A 20,238-nucleotide genomic window follows, 5' to 3' on the forward strand; every position below is an offset into this window, starting at 1 on the left:
CGCCCCCTGCCAATAGAGGAGGCTGAAGACCCAGCCTGTATACCAATCTTCTGGGTCAGTAAATGGGTGGATTATTCAGATAAATATGGTTTAGGTAAGTACCAGTCTGAACAGTACTATTCCAGTTAACTTGTGAAATGCACTACGATTGCAATAATTTATCTGCTTGATGTGTAGTCAATAAATTCCAATATCAAGAGAAACTTCTTGCAATGAGTGAAATGTTGGATTTTGCGTCAAGTAGGCTGTATCCATCCTGCACTTCCGTCTGATCTGGTTGGCTAAGTGGAGAAACAGATATTGCCATACTGGTTCAGGACTTGTTTGTATTCTCTTTTTTTTTTTTCAGTTTGTAACTCTGTCACTTGAGACCTTTTGTAGATTGCTTTTTTTTATTGGTGCCTCATGATGTGTAATATTTGATGACAACTTTCTTCCTGGTCAGATACTGTATCTTAAGTGGGTGTACAGTAGCCTCTATATTCTGTTCCCTTACCTTGTGGCAGTACACTGACCCAAAATCAAATCATTCTCTAGGTTATCAGTTATGTGACAACAGTGTTGGTGTACTCTTCAATGATTCTACTCGTTTAATCATGTACAATGATGGGGAGAGTCTTCAATACATTGAGCGTGACATGACTGAGACTTACCTGAACTTTCGATCCTACCCCCCCAGCCTAAGTAAAAAGGTGAGTACCACAGAAGCATTGGCAGGATTTATTAGGCATCAACAGATGCTTATGGTGATTGGACTCAAGGCCCTGGTCTGCCTTGTTATTCATAAGCATTGGAGAAATCCCAGCAATTTCATCCAATTTGGTGTGCACAAGTGGTCTATTATCTGTTAAATGCACATATTAATGTACCAAGGAGGAAACTTTTAGCTTGGCAGAATCACTCCCACCTCTATCCAGGAGGAACGGTTTTGAACTCCTAACCTACATATTCCTTTGACACGGAGATGAATTCCAGCTCTAAATTGACATTTGACATTGTGAGATATTGCTGTGTAAATGCAACACTCCATTCTAAAAATTGTCAGAACCTGTCAGAACAATAAGTCTTCCTGCAGTAAACAACTAATTCACCAACAATCCATGTGGTTCCAGCCTGAGGTATAATTGTTAGGTCTGTGAGACTATTAGTTAGCCTGGATATCCTCCCTTGAGGATTAATGTGATTGATTTCAGGATGGGTTCAGGGATCAGCAAAATCAGGGTTACTACTTCACTGGTTCCTGCTAAAACTGTGAAAAGGATTGAGCTTTGACAACTGAATTGTGGTCATCTGGACTCTGCCTTGGCTAAAGTATGAGGATGGTGGGTGCCTGTCAAACTGTTCCTTTTTTCTCAGAATGGTAATAGTTCACCTGAACTGGATGACAACTTCTCTGACCTGCCCCAAAACAGTGACTGAAAGTATGAAAGTGAAAATGTTGAAGGTATAGCCAGTAGGAGTGTTGTTCATCGGGTCCTCTACTTGCAGGCAACTCTATTGAAATACTTCCGTAACTACATGAGTGAGCACTTGTTGAAGGCGGGGGCCAACATCACTCCCCGGGAAGGTGACGAGTTAGCACGGCTTCCATTCCTGCGGATCTGGTTCAGGACTCGCAGTGCAATTGTGTTGCATCTCAGCAATGGCACTGTTCAGATCAACTTCTTTCAGGTGAGCACCTCTTTAAATCACCATTTAGAAGTTACTTTTGGTGAATCAATGCAATGCAAGGAATTTTAACTTTTTCTTTCCAGGACCACACTAAAATCATCCTGTGCCCACTAATGAATGCTGTGACCTATATTGACGAGAAACGAGAATTCCACACGTTCAAGCTGAGTATGATTGAGGAGCATGGCTGCTGTAAGGAGCTGGCAAGTCGACTGCGTTATGCACGCACAATGGTGGAGAAGCTGCTCACCACAAAAACTATGGGAACACGGGTCAAACACGCAGCATGAAGACTGGCGCTTCTGTCTGGCTGACCTACGTCTGCCCTCATTGGACCAAGTCTTTGCTATTTTAGGGCGCAAAATGTTTGTGTAAATAAATCCCTCTTTTTGTACGGCTCGGTTTTTTTGTATTAAAACACTTTTTTGAAGTAAACATGTGAACAATGTGTTTTGAATCGAGTTGGAAGAGGGAAGAAACATGGTGACTCTCCATTATGTGTAGTGACTCGCAGATGAGATCATGTAAATTTAAGCTGTACATTGTGCGCCACCAAACTTGCTTTTACACTCCTCTTTGCAGGTGTCTAGTTGTTCTACATTTTATACTCTATGTCAAAAGCACTTTACAACCTTGATCTACTGCTTCTCAGGCAACAACTGTTATATCTTGCACTTTGTATTTTCTTGCACCAACCTCTCCCTGGTCAGATTTGAGATGAGGAACTCTAGTGGTTGAAGAACAACATTGTATGTTGGTGTTCTAACAATAGGAAATGCAGTGACTGATTTCCAATGGGCATGTAATTTTGTTTAGTTGAAAAACTGAAATGAGAATCTTGAGATATGAATATATTTTGCTAAACCTTTTGGCCCTACGTATCCAATGAAACCTATCCTGAGTACAGTTGAATAAACTTTTAGGAACAACTACCTGTACAGCTATTAACACTGGTCTCTCTGTTTAATGGGAGAACGTTTTGTACTTGATACAATTTTTTAACGTAACATATTAAAGAAATAAATCTGTTCTTGAATAATTTTTGTAGTGTTTGATTTAGAGATGGAATAGAAAAAAAGACAATACATTCATTCCCAAAATATGTTGGGGTATCCTCTACTAGCTGCATGGCTAGTACTTGTTGAAAGACCTCCACAAAGACACATTTCTGGTAAGTGGAATTATGGATGTGGATCAGTGGAAACAACAGGTCTGTTTCTGCCCTACAGAAAAGGGGAGTGATAATGCAATGCAAATAGCCAACAGCTGCTTTCTTTTTCTGCATGAATGTTGTTCTGCCAAGTGTAGGAAAAAAGCATAGCGTGCTTGGTGTTTAGAAATTTTATTTTATCCTTTTACTTTCCAATACAAAAGTTTTTACTCATTTACAGTGTAAACTCTGTACAATCCAAGAAATTAAAAGAAACAGGAAGGTGAACTTCATTTAACAAAATCATGTGCCATAATTCTGCTTCCTGCATAGTAAAGAGAGGTTCTATACAGTCTGTTGCTTTTAAAAAAACAACTCCATACCAATGTTTTATAAAACAGCAAATAGTTAAACACCTGTCTGAATGGAAAAGGATTATAAAATGGAGCAGGGTACACAGCTGTAATAGATCATGCCCTTCAGTGGTAGTAGTGGGCAGATTATTGAAACCCTTTGCATAAAGGGTTTCAGGCACCCAAGCAGTCACAGTGACTAATGAACTTATGCAAGTTGTCGAGATGCACAGCTAGTTCCTAAGATCTCAAACCACCCAGCCCATGCAACTGAGTGAGAAACTAATGTACATAAAGCATATCTGGAAAATAGTGGTGTAAACACACTAGGTGCTACAGGTGCATTGAGAACTGATAGCACAAAAATCAACTGTGAAAGAAATCCAAACAGCAGATATCAAACACTCTTCTAACATCAATGTAGATAATTTTTCTGCAAAGCAGCTAGCAAGTTCAAATGATGAGTTGAGATAACCATTGTTATCTTAATATTTCTATCTAAGACTAAACATATTGCACATCAAATTCCCAGTGTTTTATTAAATTCTTAATGCAACTATTCCTACAATTTATCTGTAGCAAACCATTTTTTAATTCACCCCAAATCTTTGGCAGTTTGATTTTTCAAATGCATTTTAAGAATACACCAAAGATACCATCACCTATTTCCATTAGCAGAGAGATCAACAAGCACAAGGCATAGCACAATTTTAAAATAATTGGCTGAAGGAATTGATAGTATTTTCAACCAGAGGATGTAAAGGATTTAGAACCTATTGCCTAAAAGGCTGATCAGGGTAGAAACTTTAATTGCATAGAAAAATGCTTGGCTATGCACCTGAAGTGCTATAACCTACATGGCTACAGTCTAAGAGGCTCAAGAGCTGGAAGATGGAATTTGAATGGACCTTTCTGTACCATATACCTTTCTATTGATTTTTTTAAAAATCTAACCATGTTCTTTATACAGGATCACACATACCAGCAGCAGTGCAGGTTATGGGGTTCCTGGTTTCTCTCCCTCTTAAAAAAAAAATGACATGGTCAAACATCCAAATATTAGACACAAGAATGTTCACTCCCAATTGTGCAGAGCTCATTTTAAATTATGTCCTGCTTCACTATGTAGACAATGCATACAGCCTACAGAAATTTTCACTGAATTTGCTCAATTATGAACCCAAATAATGCTTGGCCCTCCACTGATGTGCTGACAAAAGGAATGAGTAGTTGAGTTTAGAAACAGGCAGGTAAAGGGATTTATGCAGAGTTAGCTGGGAGATAGCAGTGGTCCTGAGTCCTGTGGTTCCTGCTCTCCATCACTATCGACTACCCACCACACTACCACCTCTTAACTCGGCAAAACAGCATTGGCTTCAGTACAGCAGGGGTAAATGATGGCAGCGATTCCTACAGATATGAAGGGGCAACCATGTATTTACTGATGTGAAAAGTCACTTTGGTTGTTCAGATAAAATTAAAATCCTTTTTTTTTAAAAAATAGGTTGCATTAATTACTCAATAGAAAATAATCTCTGTAGAAAAGATTTGTCCAATCATTCGTAATAAGATCATGCTGCAGCAACATTACACTATAAACCTTCATACCAGTGTCACAAATAGCAGATTCTTCACAAGTCACAAGTGCACTGATGACATTTCCAGAATCAATTGTTTCAACATAGTGCAGATTGTTGTTGGAATTCTACCATGTTTCTCCCCTTCTTGGGTTAGTGACAAAGCAGGAATCTTACCAAGTAAATTGTCATTGTTTTTAGTTACTAGTGAAACCATTCTTATACAGCAAAATTATAGCTACATATAAACTTGTTCAGACATCTTTAGCTGCCGCCCTCTAGTCTTCTGCAATGGTCAGTGATTATGTGTATGATACAAACGTGTTGATGAGTCAATTCAGTTCATTTATGAATAATAGTCCTGACAATGCCTTCGGCACAGAGCCCTCCCTAAGGGAGAAACACTTTTGCTTCCACAGTAGTGACATCACTGTTAAGAGATGCAGCAATGTTAATAGGTCACTTCTCTCCCCATTATGTCTTAGTTCCCCATCTCCCTGCAGGACAGTCCATTTGTCTGGTTGTACACCACACTGAGTGGAAATATCAGCAAGGATGTATTGGCTTCCAGTCCAATCTTGCCAACGAAGTGCAGTAAAGCAGTTTGTTCTGTTGTGGGATGTAAAGTTCCAAACATAAATTTGTGTCAGTGCAGTGATTTAAGTTAATTCTCCTGTTCTCCGAGGATGCTGTCTTGTTCTCTACACGACAAATCCCAACGTGAAGAGCAGTTCTCTCAGTCTCACAGGATACCACAAGCATATCCGTGGGGTGCCTGGGGCATTGCTTTCTACTTTTCTGGCTTTAGAAAGTTTTTTATGTTGGCACAGTTGAAGTGCAGGAAAGTACAGTAGTTAATTTTTCCTCGTCTCCATCTCCCTGATGATAGTATGGGTGAAAAAGCCTCTCATGGCTGCATATCTGCATGGCATTGTAAGTGTGCAAAAGCAAGTTTGGGAATCGAAATGTGAAGTACTGCACAAACTGGTCAGGTACCTCTCCCAGTGTCTCCTGTACCTCTGGGGGCAATTCATGATAGTGATGTTTCTGTGAAGAGTTATTTTACATAAGATACGTGAAAACAATTTTTAATATTTTAATCTTTAAAATGTAATCTGATTTTTAAATACAAAAATGTTCTTTCGCTCACTGAGGTGATTGATGACTGCACTGGCAAAATGGAACACTTCTATTTCAAGCAGTCACCAACTGCATCAGGTCTGTGCTGGGAAGTAAAACGCAGCCACATGCAGAGTGCAGCTCCCTCCACTCTACACCAATCTTCTTGTATTTTGAAAATCCTCTCCCTACTGCAACATTGTGACATTTCTCATTTTCCACAGCAGCCATTCTTAAGGCTGTCTGAATAACATTAACAATTAGCACATTATTAGGAACAGTAGAATGCTGTTTTCCCATGCCCACAAGGTAGTGACTCAAGATCATTCAAACTAGTTTCACTATCCCTTAAAAGTATGAGGTAAATAGCAGCATTAGATGAAAGTGAATGGGATTTTAATGGCAGCAGACCTTGTTTCAAAATGTATATTTGAGTTAACTTTTATTTGTTATTGAAGATATATAGCTCTACAAACTCTTTAACCCAATACAGTAGCACATGCCACTATTTCTGAGATATTATTCTGCTGTGCATACATCCTCATTAATTTAAAACTTTCAGCCACTAACGTCCCACTTTTCTCTTCGTCACATCTCTCCATTTCCAAAATCATCCTCATAGAATCCCTTTTAAACTTGGCTTTGCTCCCCAACCCTAATTCTTCTTTAATACAAAAGCCCTTTATAAGAGTTCTCGCTAGCACATTGGTGCAATTGAAAAGCTTAAGATTGTCATATTGTACTGTATATAAGCTTGGAGATGACAAGTCTTAAATTTCATGTCTCTTAAATGCCTGATGTTGTAAAGTGGCTTTAAGAGAAAGAAAAAGTTGAAGTTATAGCCAAAACAGGGTTAGACCACCACATGTTCCAGGGCATCCTGTTGAGATACAGAGTATAGCTAACAGTTAGAAGGCTCACAACATTGACTGACTGAAATAATTGGCTCGAGCATTATTGCTGAGAGAGGCTAGAATGCATTCTCATTTGTCAAGAGTCAGAAATACTGATTTGGAGTCTTTAATTATGAGGTTTACAAAATAGAGTTACATTAATAAGATCTCTGCATTTGCTAAGGAATAGTGTTTTGTCAAAGGACACTTGCTAGCAGGCACTTGCTCAGAGAATTAAAGTTAGTGGGAGTAAGATACTTTTTATGAAGTTATCATTTGTATGGGAAGGAAGAATTTGTTGTGCTATTGTAGTTGTATGAAGTGCAGCTTAGCTTTAACAGTTAAAGTAGACTGAGAAGTCTCAAGGTACAAAGGAATTTGTATTTATGTTAAATTTAACTTAAGTAAGTTAAAACAACAAAGGAAGTTGTGAATCAAGAGAACCAGGTTAAAGGAATCAAAGAGAAGACCCTTGAAGTGCAGAAATTCACAGGAAATACAGATCAACACTCATTAAACCCATGTATTGTGCCACATCTCGACTAGTGGAACGTTAAGTATTTATTTTTCTTCTCCAATAAAACGTGTTAGTTTTGCTTTCTAAATTATTAACTGTCCTTGTTGCCAGCATGGTTAAAGTTCTGATCATGGGTTTAGAATTAAGTCCAAATCCCAACAGCTACATTCTTAAGTCTTCGATTTGGCTAAGAAACACCTGGCCTGTTCCTCACCTTATTTCTCATGGCTCGGAGAAGGTCTCGCACAGAATTTCCTTTGTATGTCCGAAACTTTCTCAAATCTTAGGAAGAAAAGAAACACACTGTAAACTGGATCTTTGTACTTACTGTGGATCATTTACTGTCACAACAACTTTGTTTTTGTTCCTGATTTACAGCATCCACAGTTCTTTTGGTTTTTATTTTGGATCATTTACTGTGTTGGGATAGCTCACCTGTTTGTAGAGGGATGGAGATGTGCATCCTCCAATTAGTCCTCACCACCATGCTGCCATTGCATTCCAATCCACCAACTATTGGCCCTTCTAATGGTTCCTTTTCTATCCGGTCACTGACATCCTAAATGTAAAGTGAACTTTGAATGTGGTTTTTCAGTACTGTAACTTTCCAATATTATATTTCCACACTTTTTGGTGTATTTCAGGTTATTTCAATGATGAATTCAAGTTCAAAATATGAAAACAAAATATCAGTCCAACAGGACAACGTGTAACCAGATTTCACAGACTATAACTCTACTGAGCATCTAACAGTTGTAGCTCAGTCATATAGACCGAAGAAACCCAGGTTAATTGTTAATGCTGAGTTACACTATACTAACAGATTACTAGTCCATAACATAACCACTAAACTACCCTATCCACAATGTGGGTATGGTAACACAGTGGCAATGTTACTAGACTAGAAATCCAGACTATTGATCTGGAGACATAAGTTAAAATCGTCCTACACGAGTTGGGGAGTTTTAATTAACTAATTCTGATATAAATCTCAAATCTCAACTGGTTCCGAAAGATCTTTGCTCTTGGGATTTGTAAGTGATTCCATACCCACGTTAATATGGTTGACTTTTAATTGCTCTGGTAAGTACCTTAGTTATCCTAAGATGATGATTCACCAGCACTATCTCAAGGGCAGTATGGGTGGGTGATAAATGCTGGCCTTGCCAACAATAGCTATGGATTTTTCTTTGAATTTGTTGAGGTTAAACTCATGCAGTATAAATAAATTTTCTATTGAAGTTCACTTCAATTACAAGGATAAAGATCTGTACCTATTGTCACAGACAATTTAGGGCATTATATGTTACAAAATTAAACCATTACTACACTATCAGTGGAATCATCACTAGATAGAGTCACAGAGTTATAGACTCATACAGCATGGAAACAGACCCTTTGGTTCAATTCCTCCATGCCGACCAGATAGCCTATATAAATCTAGTCCTGCATGCCAGCATTTGGCCCATATCCCACTAAACTCTTCATATTCATATACCCATCCAGATGTCTTTTAAATGTTGTAATCGTACCTGCCTCCACCACTTCCTCTGGCAGCTCACTTCATAAATGCTCCACTCTCTGCATGAAAAAGTTGCCCCTTAGGTCCCTTTTATATCTTTCCCCTCTCACCTTAAACCTATGCCCTCTAGTTTTGGAATCCCCTACCCTGGGGAAAAGACCTTGTCTATTCACCCTATCCATGCCCTTCATGATTTTATAAACCTCTACATGGTCACCCCTCACCGACGCTCCAGGGAAAATAGCCCCCGCCTATTCAGCCTCTCCCTGTAGCTCAAACATGTCAACCCTGGCAACATTCTTGTAAATCTTTTCTGAACCCTTTCTAGTTTCACAACATCCTTCCTATTGGCAGAAGACCAGATTGCATGTAATAGTCCGAAAGTGACCGAACCAATGTCCTGTATTCAATGCACTGACCAATAAAGGCAAGCATACCAAACGCCTTCTTCACTATCCTATCTACTTGCGACTCCACTTTCAAGGAACTATGAACCTGCACCCCAAGGTCTCTTTGTTCAGCAACACTCCCCAGAATCTTAACCATTAAGTATATAAGTCCTGCCTTGATTTGTCTTTCCAAAATGCAGCACCTCACATTTATCTAAATTAAACTTCACTTGCCACTCCTCGGCCCATTGGCCCATCTGATCAAGATCCCGTTGTACTCTGAGGTAACCTTACTCGCTGTCCACTACACCTCCAATTTTGGTGTCATCTGCAAATTTACTAAACATACCTCCTATGTTCACTACCAAATAATTTATATAAGTGACAAAAAGCAGTGGACCCAGCACCGATCCTGTGGCACACCGCTGGTCACAAGCCTCCAGCCTGAAAAGCAACCCTCCACCACCACCCTCTGTCTTCTACCTTTGAGTCAGTTCTGTATCCAAATAGCTAGTTCTCCCTGTATGTTGTGTGATCTAACCTTGCCAATCAGTCTACCATGAGGAACCTTGTCAAACGCCTTACTAAAGTCCATACAGATCACGTCCGCTGCTCTGCTCTCATCAATCCTCTTTGTTACTTCTTCAAAAAACTAAATCAAGTTGGTCAGACACAATTTCCCACGCACAAAGCAATGTTGACTATCCTTAATCAGTCCTTGCCTTTCCAAATACATGTAAATCCTGTCTCTCAGGATTCTCTCCAACAATTTACCCACCACTGATGTCAGGCTCACAGGTCTATAATTCCCTGGTTTTTCCTTACCACCTTTCTTAATTGGTGGCACAACATTAGCCTACCTTCAGTCTTCCAGCACATCACCTGTGGCTAACGATGATACAAATATCTCCCTCGCTTGGATTATAATTAATATTTCTTAATCTATATACTTTAGAATACCTGGTCTGATTTTTTTTTATTCATTCACAGGATGTGGGCATTGCCGGTTAGATCAGCATTTATTGCCCATCCCTAATTGCCTACAGGGCTGTTAGGGGTCAACCACGTTGCTGTTGGTCTGAAGTCACATGTAGGCCAGACCAGGTGAGGATGGCAGTTTCCTTCCCTGAAGGACATTAGTGATCCAGATGGGTTTTTCCGACAATCAGCGGTCATCATTAGACTCTTAATTTAAACACAGGATTGGAACCCAGGTCCTCAGAACATGACCTAGATTTCTGGATCAACAGTCCAGCGATAATACCACTAGGCCATCGCCTCCCCCAAAGATTTCTTTTGGGATTATGACACAAAAACAGGTCCTTCGGCCCAACAAGTCCATAACAATGTTTATATACCACTTGGGCTTCTCATCATCATTCCTCATCTAAATCTACTATATAATTACTACTGTCTTTTCCTTCATGTCCTCACCTGGCTTCCCCTTAATGGAACTATACTATTCACTACAACTGTACTTAATATTTTGGTATTTAAATCCACATTCTTTTCATACTTCAGGTGAACACGTTTCTTCTATGTTTCACCATTGAATTTCTTGGTGAATATCCTATATTGGTAAGCTCAAACTGTACTCTTTTCCACAACGTTTTCTCTGTATCCACTCTGATAAAATACTTCATAATTTTAAAGATTTCTAATAGGTTTATTTTAGCACTTCTTCCTCAAAAGAAAACGGCAGCAGCTTGTCAACCTTTACCAAATACACAAACCCATGTATTTCTGGTATTATCCTTTCCAATGCCACTCTAGTCATGATATGGTGAACAGAAATGCACACAGCCCTCCAAGTGCTGTCCAACTCAAGGTTTGATGCAGGTTTAGCATAAAATCCCTCCTCTCAATTTATCCGTCAACAAGTAAAATCTGGTGCTTGATTTTCCTTTTCTAATATGAACAAGGAATAAAAGTAGGCCACTCAGAGCTTCAAGTCTGCTCTGTCATGCAATAATATCATGGCTGATTTTAACCTCCATTCCTGTATATCACTCATAATCCTTCAATTCCATGGTAGTCAAGAATCTATCTACCTCTGTCTTTAAAATATTTAAAGATTCTGCATCCACTAACTTTTGAGAAGGGAATTTTGTATTGCAAGTTTCTGTGATTGATGTATTTGTACTCCATGATCCCTTTGTTGTTCTACCCCACCTAAACTTAATTCTTCTAAGTAATAAGTGGCCTCCTTTTCTCTCTAAACCATATTACCTCATTTATTTGTGCAGAATTTAATTTGTCAATTGTTACAATTTGGCAAATTATACTGTTATGACCTATACTCATGCAATTAAAATTCCACTATTTAAGTGAAGGACTTAAACAGAAAATGCATAGGTGGTTGATTGGCATCTCAAACAGAAAAGTTAAAATTTTGGGTGGATTGTGACCCTCTATCAGAACATTGTTCCTTCTGTCCTTCTTTAGGTGCTGGCTAATCTGCTGTATATGTCAAACACTGTGCCTGTTAATTTACTTCAAAGCTCAACATTCATTTTATTTTGAACTCTTGTTAAGAGACAATTATATTACAAGATGGCATTACATCAAAATGTAATTCCAAAATGCCATCATTAACCTGTATATTTTCCTGTTACTTAAATTTTCCTGCAAATTAATTTCAGTAGGTCACAAACGTAAATGATTGGAAATACTTCAGACTATGTCACAAATTTATGACACTGGTAAGGGAAGTTTTACACAACTGGACTCTGGTTTAATAGCTCAGAATATAGTGACAGCCACCCCTTCTTTTGTAATGTCGGTTATTGGATGGTGGATTTTCCTTTCATGTCTCAATGGCTGACTCTCTGGGAGCTGGTAAATTGAAACTAGGAGCATGGTTCTCTTGATTTTCCATCCTTTAAAATTAAAGAATGGAAAAATATGACAGGCAGTCCTGGGATTTCTTGATCAGTAATCCTGGCAAAGCTTTGTGACAAAGGAACATGAGGAAAATGTGGCCAAGGCAGCTTGGTAAAAATTGTTCTCTGTCATACTCTTATCTGTTTCATGTAAGCCTCATTAACTTTGTTGATTTTCCCTTGAGAAATCTTACCTGAAAAAACTGAAGCTGCTTTTCTTTAGTCCAGAAGAAGGGATGTTTCAGGACACGCTGAGCTGAGGGCCGCTGTTTTGGGTCCTCATTGATCATCTGTTCAATTAAGTGTCTACCCACAACATTCTCTAAAAAAATGCAAAGCAATAGACTGTAATTTTTCAGTTTTAAAATTATTTAAACTATTGACTGTACAGTCACCACAGCCAAGTCCAATCCTCTCTTTATCAATGTACATATGATCCTATTCCATCAAGAGCTAATGAAGAGCTAGAGATCTTGATTGATTTCCTATTACTACATGATTCCCACCTAACATATACTAGTCCATGCTGACTAAAGCTGCAACAAGGTAATCATTTATCCAATCAAGGTGGAACTTTGTCCAAGATCCAATTTAGGTAGACTATTTACCTCTTGGACTTACTCGTCTAGACAGTCATTGCTGATGATTCTTTAAACACCATCGAGTCCTGCAATGGTGCTTTCCCTTCCTGCTGCTAGGATACAGGGCATCATTGAGCAGAACATAAGAACAGGAGTACATCATTCAGCCCCTCAAATCTGTTCCACCCCACCATGCCAGCTCCCCCACATCTTCCCCAAAAAAAGTGTTTTTGGACATCTATTGTATTTAACTTCATACAATCTAGAAAACACCCTTTTTTTTTGGTCCAAAATGAATAACCTCACATGTATTTATACTCCATCTGCTAGTTTTGCCCATTCACTTGGTCTATCTACATCGCTTTCTCTTTTATGCCATGATCTCCATTGTCTACAATGCTGCCTAACTTTGCGTCATCAGCAAAATTGCATATACGATTTTGTACGCCATTATCCAAATAGTTAATAAATAACGTGAATAATTGAGACCTTAATGCAGATCCTTGTCAGACATCACTAGCCACATCCTGTCAATTTGAATACCTACCCATTATCACTACCTTCTGCCATCTGCCACTGAACCAATTTCCCAGCCATGTCAGTAATTATACTCAATTCTGTGGGCTTCTACCTTAGTTAATAGACTCTTATGTGAGACTTCATCAAATGCCTTCTGAAAGTCCACATAAACAACATTCATAGACTCTGTCCACTACGCATTCCCCTGTCCATTACCTTAGTAACCTCTTCAGAAATTTCAATGAGGTTTGTCAGGCATAACCACCTGCCATGAATCCATGCTGGCTCTCCCTGATTAACTGGAAATTTTCAAGATGTTCAGTTACCCCAACCTTGATTATAGACTCTAACAATTGTCCCATCACAGATGTTAAGCTAACTGGTTTGTAATTCCCTGGTTTTCCTCTTTCGTTCTTCTTAAAAAGTGGAGTAACACCGAGCAATTTCCTAATCCAGAGGGATGACTCCTGAATCTAAGGAACTCTGAAAGATTATAGTTAGGGTGTCTACAATGCGCTCCCATAATTCATTTAACACCCTCGTAAGGGAACCATCAGGTCCTGGGGATCTGTCACTCTTTAATTCCATTTATTTCTTCATCACCGACATTTTACTTATGTTAATTTAATTCAGTTCCTGTTCCCAATCCAGTACTAATTTCTTCAGGACCTCTGGCAAGCTATTGTCCTTTTCTACTGTAAATACTGAGGCTAAGTAATTATTTAAGATCTTTGCCATTTCCACATAGTCATTGACAACATCCCCATTTTCAGTCTTTAGTGGGCCAATGCTGCTCCGACCACCTATTTTCTCTTTATGTAACTATAAAATCTCTTCTTACTGATTTTCCTGGCAAGTTTTCTTTTGTAATCCTTTTTAGTAGCTCTTATAAGATGTTTTGTGGTCCTTTGCTAGTCTTTGTATCTTTTCCCATTCAACAGGATCTGTTTTTTTTTGCATTTTTGTAAATCCTTTCTTTTATTATGCAGAGTATTAGAATATTCTACAGCAGAAAAGGAATGAGCCAGAATTGTGGTACATGCCAATACCAGACATAAAGGTCGTAGGTATCAATGTGCTATGGTCAGACTTTCAGCAGCTAGGGTGGAAGTTAAAAAATTGGATCTCAAAGGTGATAATCCCTGGATTATTCCTATGTCTCACTCCAGTAAGAGCAGAAATAGGAGGAGCAATGTGTGGTTTGAGGTACAGGACAGAATGAAGGGCTATATGTTCATCAGACATTGCGTACAGTTTTGGGGCAAGTGATACCTAGTCAGAAATGAGCTGCACCTTAACAGAACCGGATCCTTGTGGGGAGGTTCACTCCTGTCATCGGGGAGGGTTTAAACTAGATTGGCATGTGAGTGGATGCCAGCATGTAGAAGTAAAAAAGGGAAATAAGGTGGATAAAGGGAGTAGAGTGCCAAACAAGGGAGTAATTCCACATTAGTAGTAGATTAAAAAGTACAATGAACAATGAAGTACAGTTCAGAACATGTATGTAAACACAGTGCAGTCAATAAGTTTGCTGAGCTACAAGTGCAAATAATCATGGGAGAATATGATGTTGTAGCTTGAGAATGGTGACAAATGCAAACTTAATATTCACGGATCTCAGCAAAAACAGAGAAGGAACAAAAGGCAGTGGAGTGACAGTACTGATTAAGGAAATCACTATAGTGTTGGAAAGACAGGATATCCTTAATGGTGAGAGGACAAATCTACTTGGTTAGAGCTGAGAAGCAAAAAGTATATGATTGTGCTACAGGAGGAATTCTATATACCATGAAATAGTGGGGGAGAGGAGAGCAAAACTTCAAGAAAATTGTGAACATGCAAGATTTATAGAGGGTGGTAATTTTATGAGTCTTTAAGTACCCATATATCAATTGGGATAATATTGGAGTAAAGCGAAAAAGACAGGCATGAATTATGAAGTTTGCGCAGGAGAAATTTTTTGACCAGTATGTTCTCTCTCCAACGAGGAGGAATCAATTGCCTAAACAGTTGATTTAGATATAGGTGATGAACATTCCAACAAGAAGGAAAGGTAGGGGAACCAAAGTCAGGGCTCTTCACATGACAAAGGAAGTTCCAAATATGATTAATCAAAAATGCAGAATGTATGATACATGCCAGATGAATTTCTTAACTGAGAACTATAGCAAATGCAATCAATTGAGAGGAGAGGGAAAGGGAGGAACAAAATCGAACTGGCAAAAAAAGGGTATAATGAAATGGTATACCAGTCAATCTAAAATTTTCCACCAGTAAGTAACAATAATAGATAATAAGAGGTGGGTAGAGTCTATTTAGGGCAGAGAAAATAGTTGTAAAGTAAAACTATAATGCTTAATGAGTACTTTTATTGGTGTTTACTATGCAACAGGATATATTGAGAGAGTGGTTAGCAAAGTATATTGGACTGTAGGATTCATAAATAAAAGTGTGAGCACAAAATATCTTACAAAAGAAATACAGGCATCAGAGTCTGTCCATAAAAGGTTCACTAGGTTGATTCTGGGGGATTTTCTTAGGAGGAGAAATTGTGTAGGTCATACGCATTGTAGTTAAGAAGAATGAGAGGCGACCTCATTGAAATATGTAAGATTCTTAGGGGGCATGCGGGGTAAATACTGAGAGGTTGTTTCCATTATGGAAGAGTCTTGGACCAGAGTGCACAACTTCCTCTCTCAAAGGGTAATGAATCTGTGGAATTCTTTATTGAAGACAGCTGTTGAGACTACATCGTTTAATATACTCAAGGCTGAGATAAACAGATTTTTAAACAGAAAGAAATCAAGGGTTACAGGGAAAAGGCAAGAAAGTGGAGTTGAAAAATACAAGATCACTGAATGGTGCAGCAGACTCGATGGACTGAATAGCTTATTTCTGCTTCCATGTCTTATGGTCTTAGGAATGTTCAGATAGCTTGTAACAGAGGGATATTCATTTGAGTGTGAAGGTAACTGCTATATCAAACATTTACTTCAGCAGATTCACTCAAGAGATGTGATGATTCCCGACTTTCCCTCTCAGACTAGGAAAAGGCTAACAAATGTTCTAAATCTATTTGAAGCTATTTGAACAAGGCTGGAACAATAATTTCAATAACTGCACGTGAACTACTGGCTGTACTCTCCAGATTTCTGATGAGGCTAGCTACAGGTGCAAGACCAAAGCTATGTTTTGAGAGTCTGTTAATTATTTAGAATAACAAGCTCAGAAAATTGAGCACAATTTCTTACTGGTTCTACCGTAACAGGTAGCCATACTCAATGCTGAAGATGCAAGGAAGCTGCAAAATCCATATCATAACCATAACCAAAAAAAGAAAGTCCTTACCATATACCTCTTGCTCAAAGTGCTGTAAATTGTATTTTCCAAGTGAGATATTGCTTTGCCGCCTCAAAGGATCGCCAAATGGATGTTTCCCCTCTGAAATAACGTAGTAGAAGACACAGCCCGCTGAGAAAATGTCGATTGCATATGTCTGTTGGGAATATACAAGTGCTATTTTTGAAGTGGTTCTGACTCTGAGCACAAAGTACTCAAAATGACATAGCACTCAGGAGCAGAATTCAACCATTCATCCTTTTGAGCCTGCTCCACCACAAAATAAGATCAATGCTGATCTGGTTGTGATCTCAAACCTACTCTCCTGTCTGCCCCTCATATCCCTTAGGAACATAAGAACAGGAGTAGGCCACTCGGCCCATTAAGTTCTTCATCATTTAATATGATCATGGCTGATTGAACACTTCAATGCCTTTTATGCACACCATCCCCGTAACCCTGTATGCCACAGATAATCAAAAATTTATCAACCTCTACTTTAAATGTACTCATACACTGCCATCTGGGATAGAGAATTCCTAAGATTCACCATCTTCTCAATGAAATCATTTCTCCTAACCTCAGTCCTAAAAGGCATCCCCCTTATTTTTAAACTATGCCCCTGGTTCTACACTTCCCAACCAGGGAGACAAATATCCTGCCTTTCCCTTTAAGTATTTTGTAGGTTTCAATGAGATCATCTCTTATTCTTCAAAACTCTAGAGCATAAAGGTACAGTTTAGTTTGCCCAATCACTCTTCACAGGACAGCCTCGCCATTCTGGGAACAAGTCTGGTGAACATTTGTTGCACTCCCTCTATGACAATAATACTTATCCTGTGATAAGGAGATCAAAATTGCACACAGTACTCCAGGTGCAGTCTAACAAAGCTCCCATACAATTGAAGCAAGAATTCACTACTCCTGCATTCAAATCCTCTTGCAATAAAGCCTAACATTGCATTAGTCTTCTGAAAGCTTGCTGCATCTCCTTGTTAGCCTTCAGTGACCCAAATCCCTTCGCATGTCTACACTTTTCAACCTCTCACCATTTAAGAAATACTCTGCACATCTCTTCTACCTACAAGAGTAGATATCTTCACAACTTTCTATATTATATTCCATTGACCATGTTTCTTGCTCAAACACTAAGACTTTCCTAATTCTCCTGAAAACATTTTCCATCTTCCTCAGCACATACATTCCTGCTTATCTTTCTTTATCTTCAGCAAATCTGGAATTAATACATCTGAACCCACATCCAAATCATTAATATATTGTGAACAGCTGAGGTCTAAGTATTGATCTTTGCAGTACCTCACTAGTTACCCATTCATTCCTATACACCATTTTCTGCCTTAGGCCAATACTTAATCCATGTCAGTTCATTACCTCATATCCAATGTACCTTAATTTTGCTCACCAACTTCCTGTGGAGGACCTTAGTAAAATCTTCTGAAAATCCAAATATACTACATCCATCCTCTTCCCTGACCTGCTTACCTGTCCTGAATTCTGAGGTCAACCCTACTCACTTATACCAAATCCTCAGGTCGACCCTGCTCCCTTGTCCCAAATCCTGGTCAGCCCTGCTTACCTGTACCGAATCCTGAGGTCAACCCTGCTTACCTGTCCTGAATCCTGGGTCAACCCTACTCATCTGTCCTGAATCCCCAGGTCAACCCTGCCCACCTATATTGAATCCTGAGGTCAGTGCAGTTCACATGATCACAGTTCTGTTCTCAATTTGGCTCATTTAATGGAACAATTTGCAGTTACCATCTCTACCATTCTCAGTGTGGAAAGGCGAAAGTTGTAAGTCTCAGTATTTATCAGAAAAATTAATGAAATCCCTAACACTTCAATGAACATACAGCTGACTAGTTAGTCACTTACCGTAAATCAGAAAATACTGGGGATACAAACCTGTTTGCCGCAGCTGAGAAAATAAAGGTGGATTTTGTCAGCACTGCTGTGACAGGTTCCAATCAAGGAGGATCTCCATGAAAAGGTTAACTTTTAATTTGTCCAGCAGTTGCTCACTGATGGCCATTTCCAGATTTTCTTTGTAGCCTTGGAATTTTGATCTTCAGAGGCTGTTTATCCAAAGTGCTTATTTTTGAGAGAACAGATTATCTTTGTGCCAATACTTACAGGCTTATCTTTAGGCTCCTCTCTTAAGACTTCTGGTGCGATCCAGCCCTCTGTTCCAGGTATGCCAGACCGCAGGCTGAAACTGTGATGCCCAACAGAGAGCTTTTTACACAGGCCAAAGTCAGAGATTACTGCCCTCACCTTCCCATGAGAGTTTGGCAGAGAGATAAGGATGTTGCGTGGTTTCAAATCTCGATGGACTAGAACCAGAATTCCAGAAATAAAACAATGATCAAATATGGCTAACGAATAGCAACTTGCTGATATAACAGACATCTAAATTTTACCAGAAATTGGCTAAGTATCAAGTATCATGTTAAGTTTCACAGAGGGATTCTCTCCATAATCCCTCACGGGATTTCTCACACTACTTTCTGAAATTAATCTCATTACCAATCCACCTCACCTCTATGGCTTTTTGCTTGTCATATTTCTCTCACCAGAGGCAGAAGTACTCACTCCTGCTGGGACCTCTCAGAATTCCCAGTTGCCGGTGCCATTTTCAAAGCCCCGTCATGCACCTGGCCAAGCAAGCTGCCACACCTACTGAGTTTCTCCAGCAATTTCTGGTTTTGCTGCCAGTCAGGAATTGCTCTTCACTGTGCAAAGTAGCAGGAAGAGAATCAAAAACAAGTGCTTCTCCGGGTACACGTTGGCACAGCTGACACTTCAATGCAAATACAAGTGCTCATTCATAAATGTATTTCTATTTAAGAACCAAACTACACAGCCTTAGTAGCAGCCCACCTGAGAAGACTGTCGCAGGTGTGCTACCTCTACCCCAATGCCCAGTGTGGCCTAACATCTTCTCATTGTTCAATGTGGGAGCATCACATACTGAAAAGTCTTCAGATGGTTGAAAGCATTCATTTTTATTCAGCAACAGAAACAGAAGCCATATCATGCAAAAGGTGACATTTCTTCTGGTCAATGTCCTCACCTTCCTCTTCAGAAGACTACTGTCACTGTCCAACTCTTCAATATCTATCACATCCCATGTTTGCCTGCTCCAATTGTGCAGAGCACAGCAAGCTAGGGTTATACAGTACACCTGTTTGGAATATGCTGAAAACGCCCCACAGACCAATCCAAGCATTGGAACCTCACCTTCAGCAGGCCTATCGTGTGCTCCAAGATAGCCTGGGTAAAAGAACAGGTTGCATTGTATCTACACCTGGCCTCTGCCAGAGGTTGAATGTTAGAGAAATCAACCATGGTTGCAGAGCATAGCTCTTGTCTCCCAGCAATTATCCTTGTAAGGCATATAATCCTTGAAACAAAGCAGCAACATGAGAGTTTTCATGAGAGTACAGGCATCATTTGGCTCCCAGGGTCCCTGGTGATGTCTCATAAGATATGGTAGCAATGACCACAGATGACTCACGCATTGATGGAATGGAATACACGATCATGAAGTCCGTTGTGTTACAATATGCACTGTCAATACAATGTGTGTTCAGTCTATAGTGCCCTGTACTTTAGGAAGCCAGCTATGTTGTCAAAGCATACTGCCCATCTGCAGCAGTGACCTTAACACGGGGAAATTTGATGAAATTGTGCGAATTTCCATAA

At 39.3% G+C, this 20,238-nt stretch overlaps 2 protein-coding genes across 4 annotated transcripts in view; one reads left to right on the forward strand and one right to left on the reverse strand.

Annotated features, from left to right (window-relative positions):
- The window catches only part of plk1 (polo-like kinase 1 (Drosophila)), a 13,129-nt gene extending 10,419 nt beyond the window's left edge, over positions 1-2,710 (forward strand). Inside the window, exons 8-11 of the mRNA XM_020509667.2 lie at positions 17-94; positions 538-692; positions 1,489-1,671; positions 1,755-2,710. Coding sequence (XP_020365256.1) covers positions 17-94; positions 538-692; positions 1,489-1,671; positions 1,755-1,961 — 623 coding nt within the window. The 3' untranslated portion in view covers positions 1,962-2,710. The remainder of the gene's footprint in view (positions 1-16; positions 95-537; positions 693-1,488; positions 1,672-1,754) is intronic.
- A 287-nt stretch (positions 2,711-2,997) lies between these two features.
- Positions 2,998-20,238, reverse strand: part of ern2 (endoplasmic reticulum to nucleus signaling 2) — a 97,184-nt gene continuing 79,943 nt past the window's right edge. For all 3 annotated transcript variants that reach the window (XM_048609500.1, XM_048609499.1, XM_048609498.1), the window contains exons 17-22: positions 18,667-18,866; positions 16,522-16,669; positions 12,268-12,395; positions 7,716-7,839; positions 7,495-7,562; positions 2,998-5,798 (exon numbers count right to left, since the gene is read on the reverse strand). In XM_048609500.1, coding sequence (XP_048465457.1) covers positions 5,568-5,798; positions 7,495-7,562; positions 7,716-7,839; positions 12,268-12,395; positions 16,522-16,669; positions 18,667-18,866 — 899 coding nt within the window. In that variant the 3' untranslated portion in view covers positions 2,998-5,567. The remainder of the gene's footprint in view (positions 5,799-7,494; positions 7,563-7,715; positions 7,840-12,267; positions 12,396-16,521; positions 16,670-18,666; positions 18,867-20,238) is intronic.

The sequence above is a fragment of the Rhincodon typus genome, chromosome 21 (genome assembly GCF_021869965.1).
Source record: "Rhincodon typus isolate 14 chromosome 21, sRhiTyp1.1, whole genome shotgun sequence".
NCBI lineage: Eukaryota > Metazoa > Chordata > Chondrichthyes > Orectolobiformes > Rhincodontidae > Rhincodon > Rhincodon typus.